Source organism: Muscardinus avellanarius (assembly GCF_963383645.1).
Source record: "Muscardinus avellanarius genome assembly, chromosome: 3".
Classification (NCBI taxonomy): domain Eukaryota; kingdom Metazoa; phylum Chordata; class Mammalia; order Rodentia; family Gliridae; genus Muscardinus; species Muscardinus avellanarius.
The window spans coordinates 75,221,935-75,243,106 of NC_137788.1; the positions used below are offsets into that span (position 1 = coordinate 75,221,935).

At 42.6% G+C, this 21,172-nt stretch overlaps 1 protein-coding gene across 2 annotated transcripts in view; it reads right to left on the minus strand.

The window, feature by feature from the left end:
* Window positions 1-5,108: 5,108 nt before the first annotated feature.
* The window catches only part of MCOLN3 (mucolipin TRP cation channel 3), a gene marked incomplete at its 3' end in the record, with an annotated part of 29,372 nt that continues 13,308 nt past the window's right edge, over window positions 5,109-21,172 (minus strand). For both annotated transcript variants that reach the window (XM_080692688.1, XM_080692687.1), the window contains 7 exons: window positions 18,132-18,231; window positions 14,134-14,246; window positions 13,904-14,053; window positions 10,579-10,680; window positions 10,355-10,477; window positions 6,943-7,149; window positions 5,109-5,243 (listed from right to left, as the gene is read on the minus strand). In XM_080692688.1, the coding sequence (XP_080548814.1) occupies window positions 5,109-5,243; window positions 6,943-7,149; window positions 10,355-10,477; window positions 10,579-10,680; window positions 13,904-14,053; window positions 14,134-14,246; window positions 18,132-18,231 (930 nt within the window). The remainder of the gene's footprint in view (window positions 5,244-6,942; window positions 7,150-10,354; window positions 10,478-10,578; window positions 10,681-13,903; window positions 14,054-14,133; window positions 14,247-18,131; window positions 18,232-21,172) is intronic.

The window sequence follows — 21,172 nt, forward strand, 5'->3', positions numbered from 1 at the left end:
GGCACCGGGACCGCAGGAGAGGCTCGGTGCGCGGGACGGCTGCACCTGCTGGGTCCCTGCTCGGGTCCCCAGAGCCCAGCGCCGCGGCCCGGCCACGCCTGCCCCGGCTCCGGGTGTCCGCCTGGAGGTCGGGCTGGGAAAAAGCCCTTATAAAGGGATCCAGCCCCGGAGCGCGGCTGCCCGCAGACCCACGCGCCCTGCACCCGCCCCGGCGCCCCGACGCCCTGCCTCTGCCGCCGCCTCTGCGCCCCTGCCCGGTTGCTCGTCCTTTCCTGCGCCGGTTCAAGAGTTCGTTCCCAGTTTCTACATTCATTCACTCGTTCCCCCCCCCCCTTTTTTTTCTTTTCTTTTCTTTTCTTTTTTTTTTTTTTTTTTTTTTTTGCGGTACTGAGGATAGAACCCAGGTACATTCTACCTCGGAGCTGCACCCCTAGCCCTATTAATTAGTCTTTATTTTGAAACAGGGTCGGTCTCGCTGAGTTGCAAAGGACCTCACTAAGTTGCTGAGGCTGTCCGGGAACCCGAATTCCCCTGCCTCAGCCTCCCAAATGCTGGGATTACAAGGGTGCGTGCGCCACCACACCCGGCTGGTCGTTTCTCTTTTTCTCTCTTTTTTTTTTCTTTTTTCTTTTTTTCTTTTTTGGTGGTGGTGGTACTGGGGTTCCTGGAAACCCTTGTACTTCGGGCTACACTCCCAGACCTATTTTTTAATATATTTTTATTTGGAAACAGGGTCTCTTAAACGAGCGAGGTTGGCTTCGAACCTGCGCGGTCCTCCTGTCTCCGCCTCCCAGGCGTGGGGATAACAAGCGTGCGCCACCACACCCAGCTCCTATTTTAATGCGATCGGGAAGCAGTGAGCACCAAACTGGGTGTTGGTACTACCTTTAGCTAGAGGAGAAAGACGCCGCCCTCTCCCTCTAGGACTTAGATGAAACGAAGGAATTCATTAGTACACGTTCATTCATTCCGGGGGTGCTTATATTCTGAAGCGCGGGGGTCATGGAACTCCGGGACAAGGCTCACGTTTCGGAGATGTTCTAAGGGAAAAGCGAGAGGATCACCCTTCGCCCGCGTCGGGCAGCGAGGGCCAGGGCGGGTCCCCTGTGGGGCAGCAGCGGCAGCATGGCCAGGAGAGCAGAGCGAGGGCACAGACCCAGGAGCCACTTTTAATCCTCCTGGTGGCAGAAAAAAAGGACGCTGTTGGGAAAACGGACAAGACCATCTGTCCCACTGCTGAATCACCAGAAGGCTGTGGGCACATGCCCAAAAGCTACGTTGTTCGAGGGAAGGTGGGGTTGGCTTGACTGGACAGGCCCAGGCCCAGCCTCTTCTCAGAAGAGTCATTGTCAAAGGTAGCAGGAGCAACCAGACGCCAATTGCAGAGAATTTGTATCAGCAAGTGTTTAAAAAGATCTCCAGGCTTAAGCCACGAATAATCTGCGGGGTGGTCATTTTAATAGGCGTCTCTGAGGCCGGGCGTGGTGGTGCACACTTGTAATCCCAATACCTGCGAGGCTGAGACAGGAAGATCGCAGGTTTCAGACCAGCTTCAGCTACTTAGTGAGGCCCTCTGAAACTTAATGAGACCCTGTTTTCAAATAAAGAATAAAAAATAGGGCTGGGGGTGTAGCTCAGAGGTAGAATGACCCTGGGTTCAATCCTCAATACCGGGGGAAAAAAAAAAAAAGGCTTCTCTGCATTTAAAAAAAAATACTCTGGTACAAACAGTCGGACAGAATCATGTGTATAAAATCCTACACAACTGACCCTCTTTTAAAAGTCACCTCCAAATGGCTGTTATACTAAAATGCCTTATTTCAGAGTCCCTCTCCTCAGAAGGGCCCACTGGGTACAGAAGGCTTGAAATACTGCAGTTTGGGTGAAAGAGGCGACGAGTGGTATAATTGGGGAGTGCTAGAGGTATATTGTAAGAAATTGTGTGTAACATTCATTTTTATGCTAATGAGTTTCTTTTTGCAGGTCTGGGGATGGAACTCCAAGCTACACCCCCTGCCCTATTTTTTATTCTTTATTTTGAAACAGGGTCTCACCAAGTTGCAAAGAGCCTCACTAAGTATCTGAGGCTGTCAGCGAACCACGATCCTCCAGTCTCAGCCTCCCCAATGCTGGGATTATAAGCATGTGCCACCACGCCCAGCTTAATGAATTTTTAAAGTATTTTAAATTCAAAGAAAAACAGCTATGCCAGGACAATGCTGATAACTCCAAAATGCTGGAACTCCAGTAAGGGCAACAACTCCATTTCGGAAATTGTAAATTAGGATAAAGCTTCTTATATGAATAAACTTTTCATTATAAGTCTTTTCTAAAGCCAGAACAATTCTACTGAACAACTTACCAGTCGGTAATTTAAAAGAAAATGCAGTTAACATTGAGTTTATTAAGATCTTCCACATGCAAAGGTTCTGTGTTTCAAGGGGCCCAAGAGTAACCTGGAGGGCCTACTAGGCATTTAGGTTGATTTATACATGTTAGCTCATAGAATGTTAAGCATTCTGCGTACTCTCATCTCCCTTCTCAAATGAGGGAATGAGCTCAGAAAGGCTTGTCACTTCCTCAAAGTCATCCACAGTGCATGTAGCAGGCCCTCGAGTTCTACTCAGGTCTTTCAATCTCCAGAACCATTTTCTAACTTCACAGCTGATAGAGACACGATTAAACAGTTGTTTCTCTTCTGAATCTGGAGGTAATAGTTTTACAACGTGGAAAAGAGAAATGCTTATCTAAATAGCTGTGGCTGATGATGCAAATATTATTAATAGGTATAGAAGTGCCATTAAAAAATAAACTATGAGCAAATTGTAGAACACTGCGGAGGGAGAAACTTTCAAGGGGAAGATCCAGGGTCTCAAGTGTTAAGTTGCCTGTGACTCACCCGCCGGCCTTATTGAAGCAGACTGCTTCAGTAGGACCCACAGCGGCATCTCTAGCTAGGTTTGAGGAAACATTTAACCTGAATGCAGGAGGGAATCAGGGTTGAGGAGGAAGAGAGGAGAGTGAGAATGGGAAACAGCTACAGTGAGATGCCTGGAGGGTTTGGCTATCGTGCTTTCCAAGAGATGTGAATTATGGTTTCTAAGCACCCAATCTAGCCATTCTCAGCTAGTGAATGCAGTTCACAGTAGACATATTTTTCACTTTCAGAAGGTTGCTCATTTATGGTAAAGATCCTGGCTCATTTCTCACTGAATAGTAAGAGACATTGTTTTGTGCAGTGCATTATTTCTTTCAAGCATCAGTATATCTGTTCAGTACATCACAGTGCAAAAAGTTGTATACTCTGGCCCAAGTCTGTAATATCTAAATAATGTAAGAATGTTTTGCTCTATATATAATAGAACATTTTAAGTTTACAAGCCAGAGTCCATGAATATCTCTGGCAAATTGTCTTCTTCTGATAGTTTCACTAATTTAGGGACATTAAAAGGAATTTTTTAAGTGGTTTTTTAAGTGGTTTTTTTTTTTTAAGTGGTTTTAAGCAGGCATGGTGGTGCACACTTGTAATGCCAGTACTTGGGAGGCTGAGACAGGAGGATTGCGTGTCTGTGACCAGGCTCGGCTACTTAGTGACACTCTCTGCAACTTAGTAAGACCTCATTTCAAAACAAAGAATTTTAAAAAATAGGGCTGGGGGTGTAGCTTGGAGGTAGGATGCCCCTAGGTTTCATCCTCAGTTCCACCAAAAAAAATAAAAATAAAAAAGGAGTCTAAAAAATGTGAACCAGGTGAATAGTAGAGATGTAACAATGTTCTGGGGTAGACAGATAGAAACAACATTCATTATGAAGTCAATGCAAAAATTCCCAAACTTTCTGGCCTAGCATCCCCACACACTTCCACACGCCCCTTATTTTTGTTCAGTACCCCGGAATTGCACCCAAGATTGCTGCTGCCCTCTGGATTGTTCCAGCCCCACACACTCCATAAGGGAGGGAGAAAACTTTTATTGCACATTGTTAAATTCATTTTATTTGAATAAATAAACAATACAAATATTCATGTTCTGAAAATCCCTAGAATTACCATTAAGTGGGCTATAAAGGATAGAGAACATTTTGTGTCTGTTTAAGGCACATATTTTTCACTTATTTTTTGAGTATAGTTATCCAAAATATTTTTGCATGAATTATAAAAACTTGTTCCATGAATCCACAGCTCCTAACCTCAAATTGCACTGCTGTGACCATCTGTGCCTATGAAAGACACGGTACAACACAAGTTTTCACAAGGCCACTTAAAATACAAATAAAATAATGATTTGATGGAATATACATTTGGTACTTTTTTTGTGTGTGGTACTAGGGGTGGAACCCAGAGGCTTTCTACTTCCGGGCTACACTCCCAGACCTTTTTTATATTTTATTTGAAAACAGGGTCTCACTAAGTTGCTGAGAGCCTCACTAAGTAGCTGAGGCTGGCTTTGAACCTGTGCAATCTCCTGTGTCAGCCTCCCAAGCGCAGGGATTACAAGCATGCGCCACCACGCCCGGCTACATATTTTAATTTTCACTTTATGTGTCTTCTTTAACACTGAAGAGAACTTATACATGAATATTAAAACACCCAGTCTTCTGCAGAACTAAAAGCAGAATAAAATAACCATTGACCTTCAGAGTCAAATATCGCACTGGCAGCTGGTGATGGCTCTTCCTGCTTGCTATATTCTTTAAGAAAGGTTTTAAAATGCAGTCGTTTTAGATAGAGAGCCACAATCTTCACTGTCTCAGGGATGGACACTGAGACAGCGAAGTCTCTGTCAGAACAGGGTTTGTTTTCTACTGGGGACACAATCCTTTCAGAGAGGAAAGAGGGGCCCAAAGAACACATTCAAACACTGACAAAATATGGAAGAGAGAACAATAATCCAATACTTCCCTTATCAAAAGTAATTACTTTTTAAAACAAATTCAATATAATGCAGCAAAGACATGAAACATATTTTTAAAAACATAAACATAGTTCTTGGTGAATTATAGCCATAACTGCTCAAAATAATAGTGTTTAAACATACTACACCTGATCTCAAAATATTGCCAACTCACTACATATTAAATTCTCCTCTAGGGCACAAATAAACCCAAGAGCTACTTTTTACAACAGCAGAATAAAGACACCGGAGGTTCATCTTCTAATCTGTATTTTCCAGAATTGGGTAGATCTTTGCACTCTGATATAAAGGTTCGCAGATCGGTCTCTGGGAAGCCCTCTTGTTGGTAGTGCTATGCAGAGGAAGAAAAACGCTTCTATTAATACACCCCTTGGAAACAGCTGTATTCCAAATTCAAAATGGAACCATTTGGCAAGGGAGGACTTTTTATGGCTGTTTTTGTTTGTTTGTTTGTTTGTTTGTTTGTTTCCTAGAGAGCCAATTCACTCCAGCACTGCCAAGTGTTTTACTACTCTTAGGAGCTACTCTTAGGCTTGGCTGAGGTAGGGTGGGTGTGGAACTCTGAGCTGCCCTCCTGAGCTCTTTTTTCCTAGGTCCACTGTCAGCCCACAATGGGTATATGGAGTCCAGCTGTGCATCCTCCTGGGGAGAATGGAGCCAGCTGCATCCTAAATCTAGCACTTCTACCTCCACTCTCTTCTGCAGCCCAGTTAGCTCCAGACCAGAGTGAAGTAAGTTTCTTAAGTGGAACTCAGCTGATCCAGATTAATGGGGTGGTGTTGGGGGCTGAAGGGTAGGCATCTCTCGTCTTCTCCAGATGTCCTTAGCACAGCCTTGAATACTCGAGTTGATCCAGGAGTCTGAATAAAGATCTGAATGCCCTGAGGCACCTTTCCAACCTGTGACCCTTTTAGAGTCCTTCCTCCAGGCAGACAAGTTTATTTAAGGGCCGTGTATGTTAGCCATTTGTGGTCTGAGATCTCTAGAACATGCCCCAACCAGAAAGGATCAGATATAACTTGACGTGCCCTAAAATAGGAGGCTCAGGTTTGTTTCATCAAGATGTCACTTTTGAATGGCACATAGTTCTTCCCATGCAGAGCTGAAGGTAGTGAACTTTGAGAGTACCGTGGGGAGGGATTTGAACAATTACATCTAGATTTTTTTTTTTTTGGTCATCTTGGGGACCACATACATGTCTACAGAGTGAGTATTGAAGAGTGGGGAGGATGTGCAGGTGCTGAAATATGGCCAAGAATGAAGTCCTGGCCCTGGCTTCCTGAGCAATATATTCATGATTATCTACTCCAAACCACTGTCCTTCTGAAGAGAAGGACAATCACATGGCAATATGTTACCTTATTCTTCTTCTTATTCCCAGAAAGAACAGCCCTCAAGTGGAACTATTGGTGCCAATAGCACACCTAACAGTGCCAGGTTAGTAGGAATTTAGGTGTATGTAGATATTTATTCTACCTTTCCATATTCCAAAAGGCTCAAATGGAGTTTCTAATTATCCCACATGAACACTAGCTATTCAAATCATGTTTCTAACTGTATAAAGTATACACAACCAGACTTGACATATTAACCCTTTTGCAGGTCCAGAGGCTGGACCCGTGGGATGGTTCTTATAGAGCCCTGCGAAGAGTAACGGGTTCAGTTACAGATACTACAAGACAAGGGTCAGCTTTTCTTTATGAATATTGCACTTTTAAAGTTCTCCACAAAATCCTGGCCTTCTAAAATGCCATCTGTTTTATTTACTCAATACTTACCTGATTCCTATCATTGTAATATAATATTAGAAAACTTGCTTGAAAAAGGACAAAGACTTAGAGACAAGACTTTTAACATTGTAGAAATTCTATTTCTCCTTCATTTCTGTTTCTTGGCCTCTAAACTTGAAGCCTTCTCTATTCTGAGGAAGCTAACATCCCATCAGCTCTTCCCCTCTCTCGGGTACTCAATTTTCCTGTTACTATACAGAGCCTAGGAGAATGCTGCTCATATGGCTCCTGTAAACCTACCTTAATTGTTTCGTATGTGTCGGTGATCAGTGCAATAAAAAGGCTTAAGATCATATAGATGAAGAGGCTGATGAACGAGTAGAGGTAAATTCTGCTGAACAGCCAGACCAGGTAGCTCTTTTGCTGCATTTTTGCAAAGGTGGCAAACATATCATCTCCATTTATCAGAGAGAAAAGGCACTCCGAGACCCTGTTCAGAGAACGGAACTAGAAAAAGAAAAAAGTTTACTTTCTTCTACATCTCTTTCCATTGGGCATCTTTGTTCATAACATCATTCTTTTTTTTTTTTTTTTTTTTTTTTTGCAGTACTAGGGGTTGAACCCAGGGGCTTTCTACCTCTAAGCTACACCCTCCGTCCTATTTTTTTATTCTTTTTTTTTTTTAAACAGGGTCTCACTAAGTTGCAGAGGGCCTCACTCAGTAACTGAGGCTGGCCGTGAATCTGAGATCTTCCTGTCTCAACCTCCCAGGTACTGGGATTACAAGCCTGTGCCACCATCCCTAGCCATGACACCATTCTAAAAGTATGTGATCAGATATTCCAAGTTTCCCTTTCCCAACAAAGAGCTCAAGGTAGCTACAGCATTTGCTTTGTCATATATCATGCTTAAACCTACTGTATGTGCGTGTGCATATGTTGGGAAACTGGGGGGCGCACTGGGGATGGAATCCAGGGGAGTTCTACTTCTGAGCCACACCCCCAGCTCTATTTTATTTTAATTTTAAAACAAGTTCTCAGCCGGGCATGGTGGCACAGGCTTGTAATCCCAGCATTCAGGAGGCTGAGACAGGAGCATCGCGGTTCGTGCACAGCCTCAGCTACTTAGTGAGGCCCTCTGCAACTTAGGGAGACCCTGCTTCAAAATAAAGAATAAAAAAAATAGTGCAGGGAGTGTAGCTTGGAAGTCAAATGCCCCTGGGTTCTATCCCCAGACCTGCAAAAATAAGTAAATAAATAAATAAAATAAAATAAAACTAGGTCTCACTAGGTTGACAAGAGTCTCACTACTTGTTGAGGCTGTCCGTGAACCTGCAATCTTCCTGTCTCAGCCTCCCAAGTACTGGGATTACAGCACCACGCTGCTCCTTCTTGGTGCCCCTCTTTATTGGAGCAGCCTGAGTAGAAGGTAGAAAGGGCAGTTTCTATAACCTTGGGGACTTTCTGAGATGAACCTTCCCTATCCCCTTTATTTAATTGTTTATTTATTAGTACTGAGGATTAAACCCAGAGGCATTCTACCTCCAAGCTACATCCCCATTCGTTCCCTATCCCTCCTTTTAAAAAAAATTTAGTATATTTTTATTGGTGCGTTGTAGTCAAACATCTCAATGGAATACAAGATTTGTAAGGAAATATAAGCACACATTATCCAATTAGCCTTTTCCAATCCCCATCCCATTCCCTACCACTCCCTCATTCCCTTGCTTGATTGAGTGAATGACTTTAATATATTTGTTTAAGACAATCATGTGTTGTGTTTAAATACTTTCCATCTTCCCCCTTCCCATCCCCTCAGATAGTTCACTTTAATTGCTCCTCTATAGGGCTCCTTCTTGAACCAGAGTTCTTCCTATTACCCATTTCTCCCTAGTTTTCGTATATTAAGGAAAGCATCTTTTTATTTTGTGTGTGTGACATTCCCCTGTGGATGCCGCACTGCAGGCTCCGATCCCGGCCTCGCTGGCCCCGGCACCAGCCTCGCTGCTCAGCAGGCTCCAATCCCGGCATCACAGGCCCCCAAAACTTTTTAAATTTTGAAACAGGGTCTCACTAAGTTGTTGAGACTGTTTTCAAACCTGAAATCCTCCTTTCTCAGCACACCAGGGATTATCAGTGTGCACCACCATGGCTGGCCTCCTTCCCCTTTACAAATTTATAAAAAGACACCTTGAAGTACTTCTGCAGAGGCCAGGTGTGGTGGCACACGCTTGTAATCCCCGTGCTTGGGAGGCAGAGACAGGAGGATCGCGCAGGTTCAAAGCCAGCCACGCGTGCTGGTTTAGGAGACCCTGTTTCCAAATAAAAATGTAAAAATAGGTCTGGGAGTGGAGCCCAGAGGTAGAAGGGCTTCCAGGAACCCCAGTACCACCAAAAAAAAAAAAAAAAAAAAAAAGAAATACTTCTGCAGAGATATTCAAATCCAACCATGCACACTCCTATCTCACTTCAAAGTTCATACCATTTAAAATAAGGTCTAATGCTTAAGACTATAGCTCTGCTAATAAAGTTTTTATTTTTTTGTGTTTGTTTTAATTTTTTATTGGTGCATTATATTCATACATCATATTGGGGTAAAAAGCTTGTGTGGACATACATTTACACATCGCCTAGCCCCTACTCAATTCCTACCCAATAAAGTTTTTAAATATTTCTACAAGTTTCTCCCTGTGCTGCTGTTTGTTTGTTTGTTTGTCTGTTTGTTTGTTTGTTTTGCAGTACTGAGGATAGAACCCAGGGTCATTCTAACTCCAAGCTATACCCCCAGCCCTATTTTTTATTCTTTATTTTGAAACAAGGTCTCACAAAGTTGCAGAAGGCCTCACTAAGTAGCTGAGGTAGTCTGCATGCGAACCAAGATCCTCTTGCCTCAACCTTCCACGTACTGTGATTACAGGTGTGCACCACCATGCCCGGCTCCTGTGCTACTTTTTTTTTTTTTTTGGTGGTACTGGGGTTCCTGGAAGCCCTTCTACCTCCGGGCTACACTCCCGGACCTATTTTTATATTTTTTTAAATTTGGAAACAGGGTCTCCTAAGCCAGCCCGTGCGGCTGGCTTCAAACCTGCGCGATCCTCCTGTCTCTGCCTCCCAAGCACGGGGATTACAAGCATGCGCCACCATGCCCGGCCTTCCTGTGCTACTTTTTAATCAAGTCACATTTTGTGAAGGCTTTCTCATCATCTGCTCTAACATATATTGATGAATCAATTGACTAAGCTTGACTTCGCTGGTCATAGAAGGAACTTAGTTTTCTGACATACTCCAAACAGAATTTGAGACATTTGATTGAATCACTGTTTCGGTCATGTGAATCACACTTTACTCGTTATTATAAATATGGCAATAGAGCCGGGCATGGTGGTGCACGCTTGTAATCCCCGCGCTTGGGAGGCAGAGACAGGAGGATCGCGCAGGTTCGAAGCCAGCTGCGCGCGCTGGCTTAGGAGACCCTGTTTCCAAATAAAAATGTAAAAATAGGTCTGGGAGTGTAGTCCGGAGGTAGAAGGGCTTCCCCAGTACCACCAAATAAATAAATAAATAAATAAATATGGCAATAGATATATGTATATGAACATCAATATTTTAAGGCTGACCCACAAACTAAAAGGAGTTCATTTAAAAGAGACAGATGAGCAACTGGCCCTATTCTAAGAGCTTAATAATAACAAGGCAAAGTTGTGCATCAGTACCTTGTCATGGTAAGGCCCCAGCACAATCCATCCACAGAAGCAGTAGCCTAAATAAATCATGGCTGCACAGCAGCAAAACCTGATGACGTTGGGTAATGCTGCTTGAAGGGTCAGAATAAGAAGCTGAAAAGTAAGAGAGATCGTTAGCATCCCTCAGTCCTTCATCCAAAGCAGTGAAATAGCCATCAAATACCAACAGCATGGACACCCATGGGCTTCCTTACATTGTACTTCTCAAAGAAACCAAGGTATCGGATGACTCCAAGCCACACCAGCATGGTAGATGTCCCGAGAAATATGCTACAGATATCATAACTTGTTAGACTCTAAGATGCAATGAAAAAGAAAAAAAAAAGATTAAAAACAGCAGAAAATAATTGAGCAAGAATATGTATTGGGTAGCTATGAGTCAAGTGCTATTCCGAGTGCTAAAGATAAAGCAACAAACAAACACAATCTTTCACCTGTAGGAGGCTTACATTCTAGTGGGGGGGTTCAGAGAGGGACAGTAGAAATAAACTAATAGAATTTTTGGTACATCAGTGATGATAAATGCTGAGGAAAGAAGTCAAGAGAAGGGATAAGGAATGGATATGTAATTTGTAATAGGGCGATCAGGAAAGACCTTCATGAACAGGCAGCATGTAAGGAAAGATCTGGGGGAAAAAATGAGGGAATGAGTCAAGCAAAAAATCTCAGGCATGAGCTTTCCAGGTACAGAGACCGGGAAGTGCAGAGGCCCTGAGACAGGAGGGAGGCTGCGGAAGAGTGAGCAACAGATAGAGAATGCAGACACAGCGGTCAGGGGGCAGGTCGTGTAGAACCTGGTGGGCACTTAACAATTTTGTCTTTTACCCAGAACAGGTTGGAGAAACTTGAGAACCCTACACAGGAGTGACATGATAAAAACACTATCTGCTATGGTTGACAGAAAACTATTAGAGGAGTAAGGGGTTCATTGCAATAACAGGTGAGAGCGGGTGGGGAATTAGACCAGGCTGGGCCTAATGTCAGTGATGAGAGGAATTTTAATGGTAGAACAGTAGAGTTTCCTCTGGGATTACATGTAAGAGAGGTAGAATTGGTGAAAACGGAGCCTTCAAAGGATCTGAATCTATGGTTTGGGCTTGAGCAGCTGGGGAGGCTTGCCATTGGCTGGAATTGGAAAGCTATGGGAGATGCAGGTATGACCCGTGCAGGTGAGGATTTTAGTTCTGTTTCAGACATGTTAAGTTGGAGAGGAAAGCAGATGTCCAAGTAGAAATGTGAAGTCGACATTTGGATACCTAGGTCTGGAACTGAGAGGAGAATTCCAAGTTGGAGATGTAGATTTGGGAGTCATTAGCAAATACCACATAGAGGATCTACAGCAGAAAAAAGAGAACTGTCCAAGCAGGACAGCTTGAAGGTTATCACCTCACTAGGTTGGCAAGGTGAGAGGGAACCAGCCAGGGACGGTGTGAAGGGCAGCCAGTGACTCAGTGTCAGCCCAGGGAAGAGGCTGTCAGCAAAGCTGCCAAGAAGTCAAGGTGGGATAAATTAGGTCAGTGATGAGACTTAGCAACATGCAAGGTCATTGGGAAGAACACAGAGCCTGCTGGGGACAGGTAGAAGAAAAAACAGGCCAGGCGTGGTGGCACACACTTGTAATCCCAGCGCTTGGGAGGCGGAGACAGGAGGATCGCGCTGGTTCGAAGCCAGCTGCACTGGCTTAAGAGACACTGTTTGCAATAAATATATAAAATAGGTCTGGGAGTGTAGCCCAGAGGTAGAAGGGCTTCCAGGAACCCCAGTACCACCAAAAAAAAAAAAGAAGGAAAAACAGAAGGAATAGAACCACAAATAATGAGATTAACTATTTTTGAGGCTCTTTGCTCTATAAAGGAGAGCAGAGAAATGGGGCAAAACTGAAGAATGGCATAGGGCTGAGACTTCTCTCTTTGAAAAGAGAGAAAAAAAAAAACATGCTAATGGGAGAAGTACCTGGCAGGGAGAGGGAGATGGATCACTAGCTGGAGGGGTCCTTGAGCAAGAAGTGAGGACAGTGCCTGGCGGGTGGAGAAGGAGATGGTCTCAGGTCGCCATCTAAATAATTCACAGTGACAGAGGGAAAAATAGAATTTGTGGGCACTGGTGCTTGTAGGCAGATAAAAGAGGTGGGAGTTTGTGGAAAGTTCTGTTTTATTATTATTGGTCTTGTGAAATAGGAAGTAAAGTCATCAGCTGAGAGTATGGAAGAGGCAAAATGATCATCTGTGATTCAGGAAGAGTGAATGGTCCAGAAAAGCAGAGAATGGTTGTTCTCCCACTAAGGGCTCACAGAGATCAACAATACTTGAGGTTGATAAAATTAGTCTACCCCTCCTCCCTCTGTGTGTGTGTGTGTGTGTGTGTGTGTGTGTGTGTGTGTGTGACTCCCTCTCTCTCTCTTTCTCTCCTCCCTCTTAAAGGTAAATGGCATATGCCACAGCTACATATGCTGGTGGCTGCTGTGTTGATTGAACCCTTCCTCTCCTCCCAGGGCACATGCATTTGCTCTACTGCTCAGCATCCCTTGCAGCTAGGTCTGACTAGTTTATATCCAACAGCAGGATATGAACAAAAAGGAGGTCTTCCAATCTTGAACAATGGCCACAAGACATAGAAGAGCTTCTGCTGTTGGACTGATGTGTGCATGAATTGGAAAGCATTTTCACTTTCCACAGGCCATAGGCTGCAACCCGTTTGTGAGCTGACCAAGCCTGCATCATATAGTCAGGGTGAATCCTTAAGGGCTGGAAAAAAAAAATGGAAATGGGAGGAGCTTGGGTCCCTGAGTGACATCATGGAGGACATCATGCAGCTGAGCTGTCTGCCAACCTAGAAATCCCACCTGAGAGAAATAAGCTAGTCTCCTATTTGAGCCATTGCATCTGGGGGCCTCTGTCCAGGCTCATAACTAGCTCTGTTGGTGACTCTCAGTCATAATTAGTTGCACTGAGGCCAGAAAAATAAAAGAATAAGCAAGACTCTAGCCTAGGTTATTCTTAAAAGGGCATAATCTTGGACTCATCAAGGGAAAAACAAGAATATGGGAGCATTCTCACTTTGAATGAATAAAAGAAAAAAACAAATGCTCACACAATAGAACCCTGGCCTTCTTTCTCCTCCAGCCATTCTTTTCCTGCTGAAGACCTATCATTTCTTGTAAGATATTTTCTACACTCTTATCTTAATTACCTTGGTGGGTATATGGATTTTGTTGTATATAAGAATTCACAAGCCCTCCACACCGCCCTGGAGTTCAGACTCAGTAGATTTAACATGGGGTACTTTTACAGGGACTACCCAATGATATTGATGCAGTGGCTTGTAGATTATACTTTGAAAAATTATTCCTAAGAGACTTCCTGAGTAGAACAAAGAAAATTACTATTATCAAGTCTAAGTCTACTCGATATAAGGCTCAGAAGAAATAATTTACTCTAAAAATCCTTACATCCTGGAAAAATACATGATCTTTAACACAAATGTGATACTAATGATGACGTGGTTTGGAAGAATATTTACCTTTGCCTGGATTTCCATTTTCAGAATGGACCCAGTAATTGTCAGTATGTCACTAACAATAATCATAATGTACCATCCATTGACAAATTCCATTTGATCAGAAACAGAAACTTTCTTCTTGTAATGGAGGAGGAAAAAATTGACAAACTCCTTAGGGGAAAGAGGAGAGGCACAGTGAGTTTCTCCATCTGTCAGAACGTCAGTGGCATCCTGGAAGCAACAGCCCCTACCTGCTGGAGCTGAAGCCCTCGAATCACAGATCTAATGCAGAGGACTAACGAGGAGACGCAAGTCAGAATGACAAAGGCATCGAAGATCATCATGTAGTGAGTGTTCTTCTGAACTGGAAGCAGAGAGGATTACGTAGTGTGCATGTGGCAAGACATTAATGTGGTGACATCTACTCCATTTTAGAATAATAAAATAAGTCCAGCATTCTTTCCAGAAAGACAACAAAGGTAGCCCAACATCATTTCAATTAATATTTAAAGAAAGGTTAAAGTCTTTCTTTTAAAAATCACTGCAACCATCAAAGACCTTTAATTATCAACCTGTGGTCTTTTTTTCCAAATATAGTTAGCCTAGCCTGTATAGCCTATAAACATATTAACATATTCTCATCTGGGTATAAAATATAAGCACCCACTTATGCACCAGGCATTTTTCTAGGTGCTAGGATACAGTGGTAAACAACATAGATAAGGCCCCTGATCTTATAGAGATCTCTATTGCGGTGAGCCAAGGAATGAGGTACATAAGTACATGTACAAAGTACTTTCAGATATAAATAAGTGATCCTAACAGAATAAATTATATTAGCTGACATATATTGAGAATATTTCTTGCCATAATTTCAACCACTTTATTTATGTATTTATTTATTTAATTCATTTTGGTGGTACTGGAAATGGAACACAGGGGCATTCTACCTCTGAGCTACATTACCAACTCTATTTTTTTTTATTTTGAAACAGGATATTACTAAGTTGCTAAGGGCCTCACTGAGTTGGTGAGGCTGGCCTTACACTGTAATCCTCCAATCTCAGCCTCTCAAGTACTAGGATTACAGGCACGTGCCACCACACTGAGCTGTTCTGAGCACTTTATGTGTATGAATGTATTTGATCCTCGTGGGAACCCCAATGAGGGGGGAGTTATTCTCCCCAATTTGCAGGTGAGAAAACTCAAGCATAAAACTTCAGTCTACCCAAGGTGGCATGGTCAGTTAAGTGGCAGAGTCAGGATTCAAAGCTCTGCAGCCTATTTCCGGCACCCATCACTCAAGGTCCCTGATTCCTGGCATCCTTAGGGGACTTATTAAAAATGCACACTCTCTGAGCCTGGAATGGTGGCACACGCTTGTAATCCCAGCATTTGGGAGGCTGAGACCGGAGGATCACGGTTCATGGACAGCCTCAGCTACTTAGTGAGGCCCTCTGCTACTCAGTAAGACCCGGTTTCAAAATAAAGAATAAAAAATAGGGCAGGGGGTATAGCTTGGAGGTCAAATGCCCCTAGGTCCCATCCCCAGAGCCACAAAAAAAAAAAAAAAGCACACTCTCAGGTCTGGACACACTGCATCAAAGCCAATGTGTCCATCCACAAGCCCTCCAAATGAAGCTAACATGTGAGGACCATGGGGGAGGTTGGTGTGGGGACTGGGCAGAAGAAAGTTTCATTACATTAATAAAGGAAGGCTTCACCAAGGGGGCAGTGGGTCTTAGCTGAGACTTGAGTGACAATAAAAGGCCACCCATATGGAGATTTTAGAGAATAAAAAGTGCAAAGGCAGCCAGGTGTGGTGGTGCACACTTACAATCCTAGTACTTGGGACGTGGACACAGGAGGATCGCAGATTCACAGCCAGCGTCAGTAACTAAATGAGGCCCTCAGCAACTGAGTGAGACCTTGTTTCTAAATAAAAATTAAAATAGGATGGGGGATATAGCTCAGGGGTAGAATGCCCCTAGATTCAATCCCCAGTACCACACACAAACACACACACATGCACAGTAACTGAATGTGGTGGCCCACATCTGTAATCCCAGCTGCTCAGGGCCAAGGCAGGAGGGTCACAGAATCAAGGCCAGGCTGGGAAACTCTTTAAAAAACCTGGATATAGTGGTGCATGCCTGTAATTCCAGGGACTCAGGGGGCTGAAGCAGGAGGTTGAACTTGGGGCAGTTCTAACTCCCTTTAGTATTATTTGTTTATTTTAAAACAAAGTCTCACTTGGTTTCTGAAAGTCTCCATAACTTGCTGAGGCTGGTCTCAAACGTTCCCAAGTACTGGGATTATCATGTCCATAAAAGGGGTAGGGGTATACTCAAAGGTATAAGGCCCTTGAGTTCAATCCCCAGTACCACAAATAAATAAAAATAAGAACATCTGGGGATGTAGCTCAGTGAAAGAGCACTTGCCTAGTGTGTGCAAGGCCCAGGGTTTGATCCCCAGCACTCAAAAACAAAAACAAACCAAAAGAGTGGAAAGTCCTGGCCACATGCATGGAGCCAATAAAGGAAGACAGACAATGCCTCAGCCATATGCTCTGCTATAGAGCTTGTTTCTAACCAATCAGATTGCTCTATACTTATTAAGTACTTAAAACTAAGTCTGTAACAAAGCATCCTATTTATACCTGACAATGGGGTTTCTAATGGCTATACAACTGTCTAAAACTAATTCAGAATAACTTTAAAAAACCAAGAAGCAAACATTTGAAAGTCCGTGTGCTGAGTACTTTCATATGCTTTTATTTGTCCTCTTCTAAAGATTGCCAAGAAGCATTATGATACTTACAGATGACAAAATAGGCTTGTGTTTCAAATACACAAGTTTATGATTGAAATAAAGTCTGTGATTCAAGATCCTCATATATTTTAAGTTTCCTATTAGTGCAAAGAATACTCTAATGCAGAAATTTCATTTTATTTATCACATTATTACTTCTGAATTCTGTAAACCAATAATGTAGTAATCTATAAAATAGCATGATTTGACTAAGAACTATGCCACACTCCTAGGCCCCTCACCCCAACTCTGACCTACTGACTCTCTTGGTAAAGCTGGGAAAACTGTTTGCCAGACACCTGAACTCAAGACACCTAGAATTCAAGAACTCCGAACCCAATCATTAACTTCAGCACAACATACCATTAAGTTACTTATGAGGGACTGGAAAATGAGATAGATAAGTTCTTTCCAGATAATATTCTCCAATTCAGCTCCAAAATTCTTGACAGTGCACAGTCTACACCTGAATTCCTGTCCATATTGCTAAGAACAGACCCTTTCTCATTTAGTCTACTTCTTATCTTTGATCTAAGATGATGATCGTATGTGGACTGTTTCAGGTCAAATCCTACCTGACTTCTTTGTGACTATATGTCAATGAACTCCAAGTATCATTTTTAACCCCTGGTTTCTTCAGCTCTAAACATAAGGATTTCACCTCTCCCAAGAATATTTAAAAATATTAAAATGAAGACAGGCATGGTGGCACATGCTGCTTGTAATCCCAGTTCTTGGGAGGCTAATCCCAGTAATTGGGAGGCTGAGACAGGAGGATCCCAGGTTCGAAGCCAGTCTCTGCAAGTTAGTGAGACTCTCAGCAACTTAGCAAGATCTTGTTTCCAAATAAAAAATAAAATAGGTCTGGGGGAGCCGGGCGTGGTGGCGCACGCTTGTAATCCCCGCACTTGTGAGGCAGAGAGAGGAGGATCGCGCAGGTTCAAAGCGCGCGCTGGCTTAGGAGACCCTGTTTCCAAATAAAAATGTAAAAATAGGTCTGGGAGTGTAGCCTGGAGGTAGAAGGGCTTCCAGGAACCCCAGTACCACCAAAAAAAAAAAAAAATAGGTCTGGGGGTATAGCCCAGAGGTAGAAAGCACATGAGTTTCATCCCCAGTACTACTATTACAAATACACACACACACACACACACACACACACACACACACACACACGAGGAAAATGAAGGAGAAAATGTGTAACATGTGCTCCATAAATATTTATTTGGGTCTATGTATGTTTCTGGTGGGGTGTCTATATGTAATAACATATGTATCTCTGAAAGTATCAGATGTCTACCAATACACTGATCTACTTGCAAAGAATCAGAAACTTGGGAATCTTTTATTTGCAGTTCTGCATATCCTGAGAGTAGTCATTTAATAACAACTTTATGCTTTTTAATATGCGTTCTGGAAATGAGTAACACTCATCACTTACTTGACCCAGATACATGCCACTCTTTACATTCTCTGATGGAAATGTCGTTATCTAAACTTATTTTAATTCTTCCATTATGAGCCTTGTTGTCAAATGTTATCTGTAAAGACACAAAAAGGGTCAAAGACATGTGTACAGTTTTGAAAGCCGAGATACCTCTATGTATTTAATTAGGAAGTAATTCTTTCAGGACAGAGGACCCAGATTCTCATCTCTAATGTGTTGATAGCTCTATTCAACTTTGGGAAGCTCCTTTTGTTTCTCTGTGAATTGAGATGGTTGAATTAGATCTTCTATAAAACCTTGTTTCCAGGGTTGAACCTCAATATAAGAGTTAGTTCTTTAAGTGGACACAAGAATCCCAGATGTTCATACATCTAATAAAGAGCTTCAAAAACAAATGAGGCAAAAAATACTAAATAAACCACTACGCATGAATGAAAACTCATTATTTTTCCATGATAAATCCAACTGAGCACCCACAGCAAGGGTTTAAAAATAGCTTTTGAGGACTTAGGGTGTATCTGGGTTCAATCTCCAACACAACAAAAACAAAAACCACAGCAGTTGAATGAATCCAATCTCTATTATAGCCTAGATACCTAGGTAGATCCTTTTATGTTATATCTTGAGGACAACCTTGGCCTTAATTTTGTCTTTTAGATGAGCAAACTTAGGTGCAAACTACTTACATAACTTGCCTAAAGTTACATAGCTACTTTGTAACTATATATGTGTGCAGTTGGTGAGCTGAAATTAGGCTTATCTGGCTCCAAAGTGCCTACATTTTGCATCTGCTGTATGCTGTCCAGTCCACATTTTCTTACAGTAATGTGGTTACACTAATGGCTTCTATTATTACATCACCTTATAGGATACAAGTTTTACTGCAGTTCTGTGAGATGCTAAATCCACAATGCAAAGGCACAACTTGGAATGATTAAACAATAATGTTAATAATAGAACAAGTCTACCTATGTCTAACTAACCAGGTTGCTTTTACTACTGAACTGAGTCCCTAGAAAGGGTCCAGATCTTAAAAGTGTTTCATTTATTCATTCAATAAATATCTGTGTTGCTTACTATATTTGCTGAGGGGGGTCAAAAGATTTACAAAATGGTTTCTGTGTCTTTGTTTTTGTTTTTGTGGAGCTGAGAATTGAACCCAGGGACATTTTACCTCCAAGCTACACCTCTGGCCCAATTTTTTTGTTGTTGTTGTTCTTTATTTTGAAACAGGGTCTTACTAAGTTGCGAAGGGCCTCACTAAGCAGCTGAGACTGGCTGTGAACCTATGATCCTCCTGTCTCAGCCTTCTGTGTATTCAGAATACAAGTATATGCCACCATACCCAGCTTGCTTTTTTGTTTGAGAAGACTTTTATCTAGCAGATTTGGTGATAAACACAAAGAAAATACTAAATAGGAAACGTTAAACTCATATAAAATCCAAAGGGGAGCGGTCAAAAGCAAAAACCACTCACAATACCTAGAAATTCAGAGCATAAGATATATTTCTAACTGGAGAACCACAAAAGGATACATACAGAAGATATCAGGATTATAAAAATTCTGAAAAGTGTCCTTCCCCACAAGAAAGAAAGAAAGAAAGAAAGAAAGAAAGAAAGAAAGAAAGAAAGAAGACCAGATTGTGAATAATAGCTCAAGCTTTAAAAAAAATCAGGTAATACTGATAATTCATTGCACGCTGGTTAATATTAGGATAAAAAATTGTGGCCCAATTCAAAATATTCATGGTTTAGTGGCTTTTCTTGATAAATGCTTTATCTAATCATCATATTTTAAGTGCTACAATTTGTTTTAACCTCAATCTCTTAAAACTCAATTTTTTACAACCAGCTACCTGAATAGTAGGGCACAGCTATTGATGCAAACTACTATTGAAAAAGAGAAGTCCGGAGACTTCCGGGAAGATGGCGACCGAGAAAAGTGGGGCTTAAGAGCCCCGCTAACAACCAATCTCCATTACCACAAAATCAGCGCCTTTCATAGCCAGAAAACACCATTACCAGAGAAACAAAAAAATCACCAGGCTCCAGAGAGAAAGCGGACGGAGAACAGAGCTCAGAGCCACAGAGGAGATACACTGGCCTCACCCCTGAGGACGCAGCAGCAGCGCCATACTGCCGGCGGCAGCGGCAAATTCACCGGACGGCTACAACAAGCCAAGGTGAGCCGCTGCCGAACAGCCAGGCGGGATTCCTTGCCGCAGGTAAAATCTAAAGCTCCCAGTGGCTGAGCTCAGCACACACCACAGGGATTCAGAGTGGAAATCAAAACCAAGAAGAAATACACCAGCCTCACGGCCGAGGGCGTAGCAGTGGCGCCATATTGCCGCCGGCGGCAGCAGCAGAGAATTCACTGAATCCAGTACAGCTACATCTGCGTACTCAAGAACAGTGAGTCAAATTGCGGGCCACAGAGGAGAAATTCCAGTACTGTACTCCCTGGGACTTGACCCAGTGGGGAAGGGGCGGTGGCAGAGATATCACACCATAGGAGAACGTGCAACCTGGCACCCCCCACAGTCTAAAGCAGCCTCTATCGACTCTCTGGGTCGGAGACTCTGTGATACAACCCAGTAAAGGAGTAGTGGGGTCTGAGATACTACTGACTTGAGATCCAGAACACCTTAAGTGAAGTCATAGTGACCCAAGGGAAGAACCCAGAGAAGGCACAAACTTCCTAAATCATGGGAAAGAGGAATAATACTGGAGCAATGAATGCCCACAACCCCACAACATCAGAACCCGATAAAACAGAAAATCAGAGATTTCTAGAAGAGCAAATCAGGAAAATAACTGTAGAAATAATAGAGGTGCTTCAAAAAGAACTCAGAGAGAGCCAAAAAGAGATAAAGGATGCAATTAATGAATTAAAGGCCTCAATTCAAAGCACAAACAACCGATTAGACCACATGGAAAACAGAATCTCACTCTTAGAAGATGATCATTCCAAAAATGAACGCATAGTTTCTAATCTAGGAAAAAATATCTGACAGCGGGAATCTGCTATTGAAGA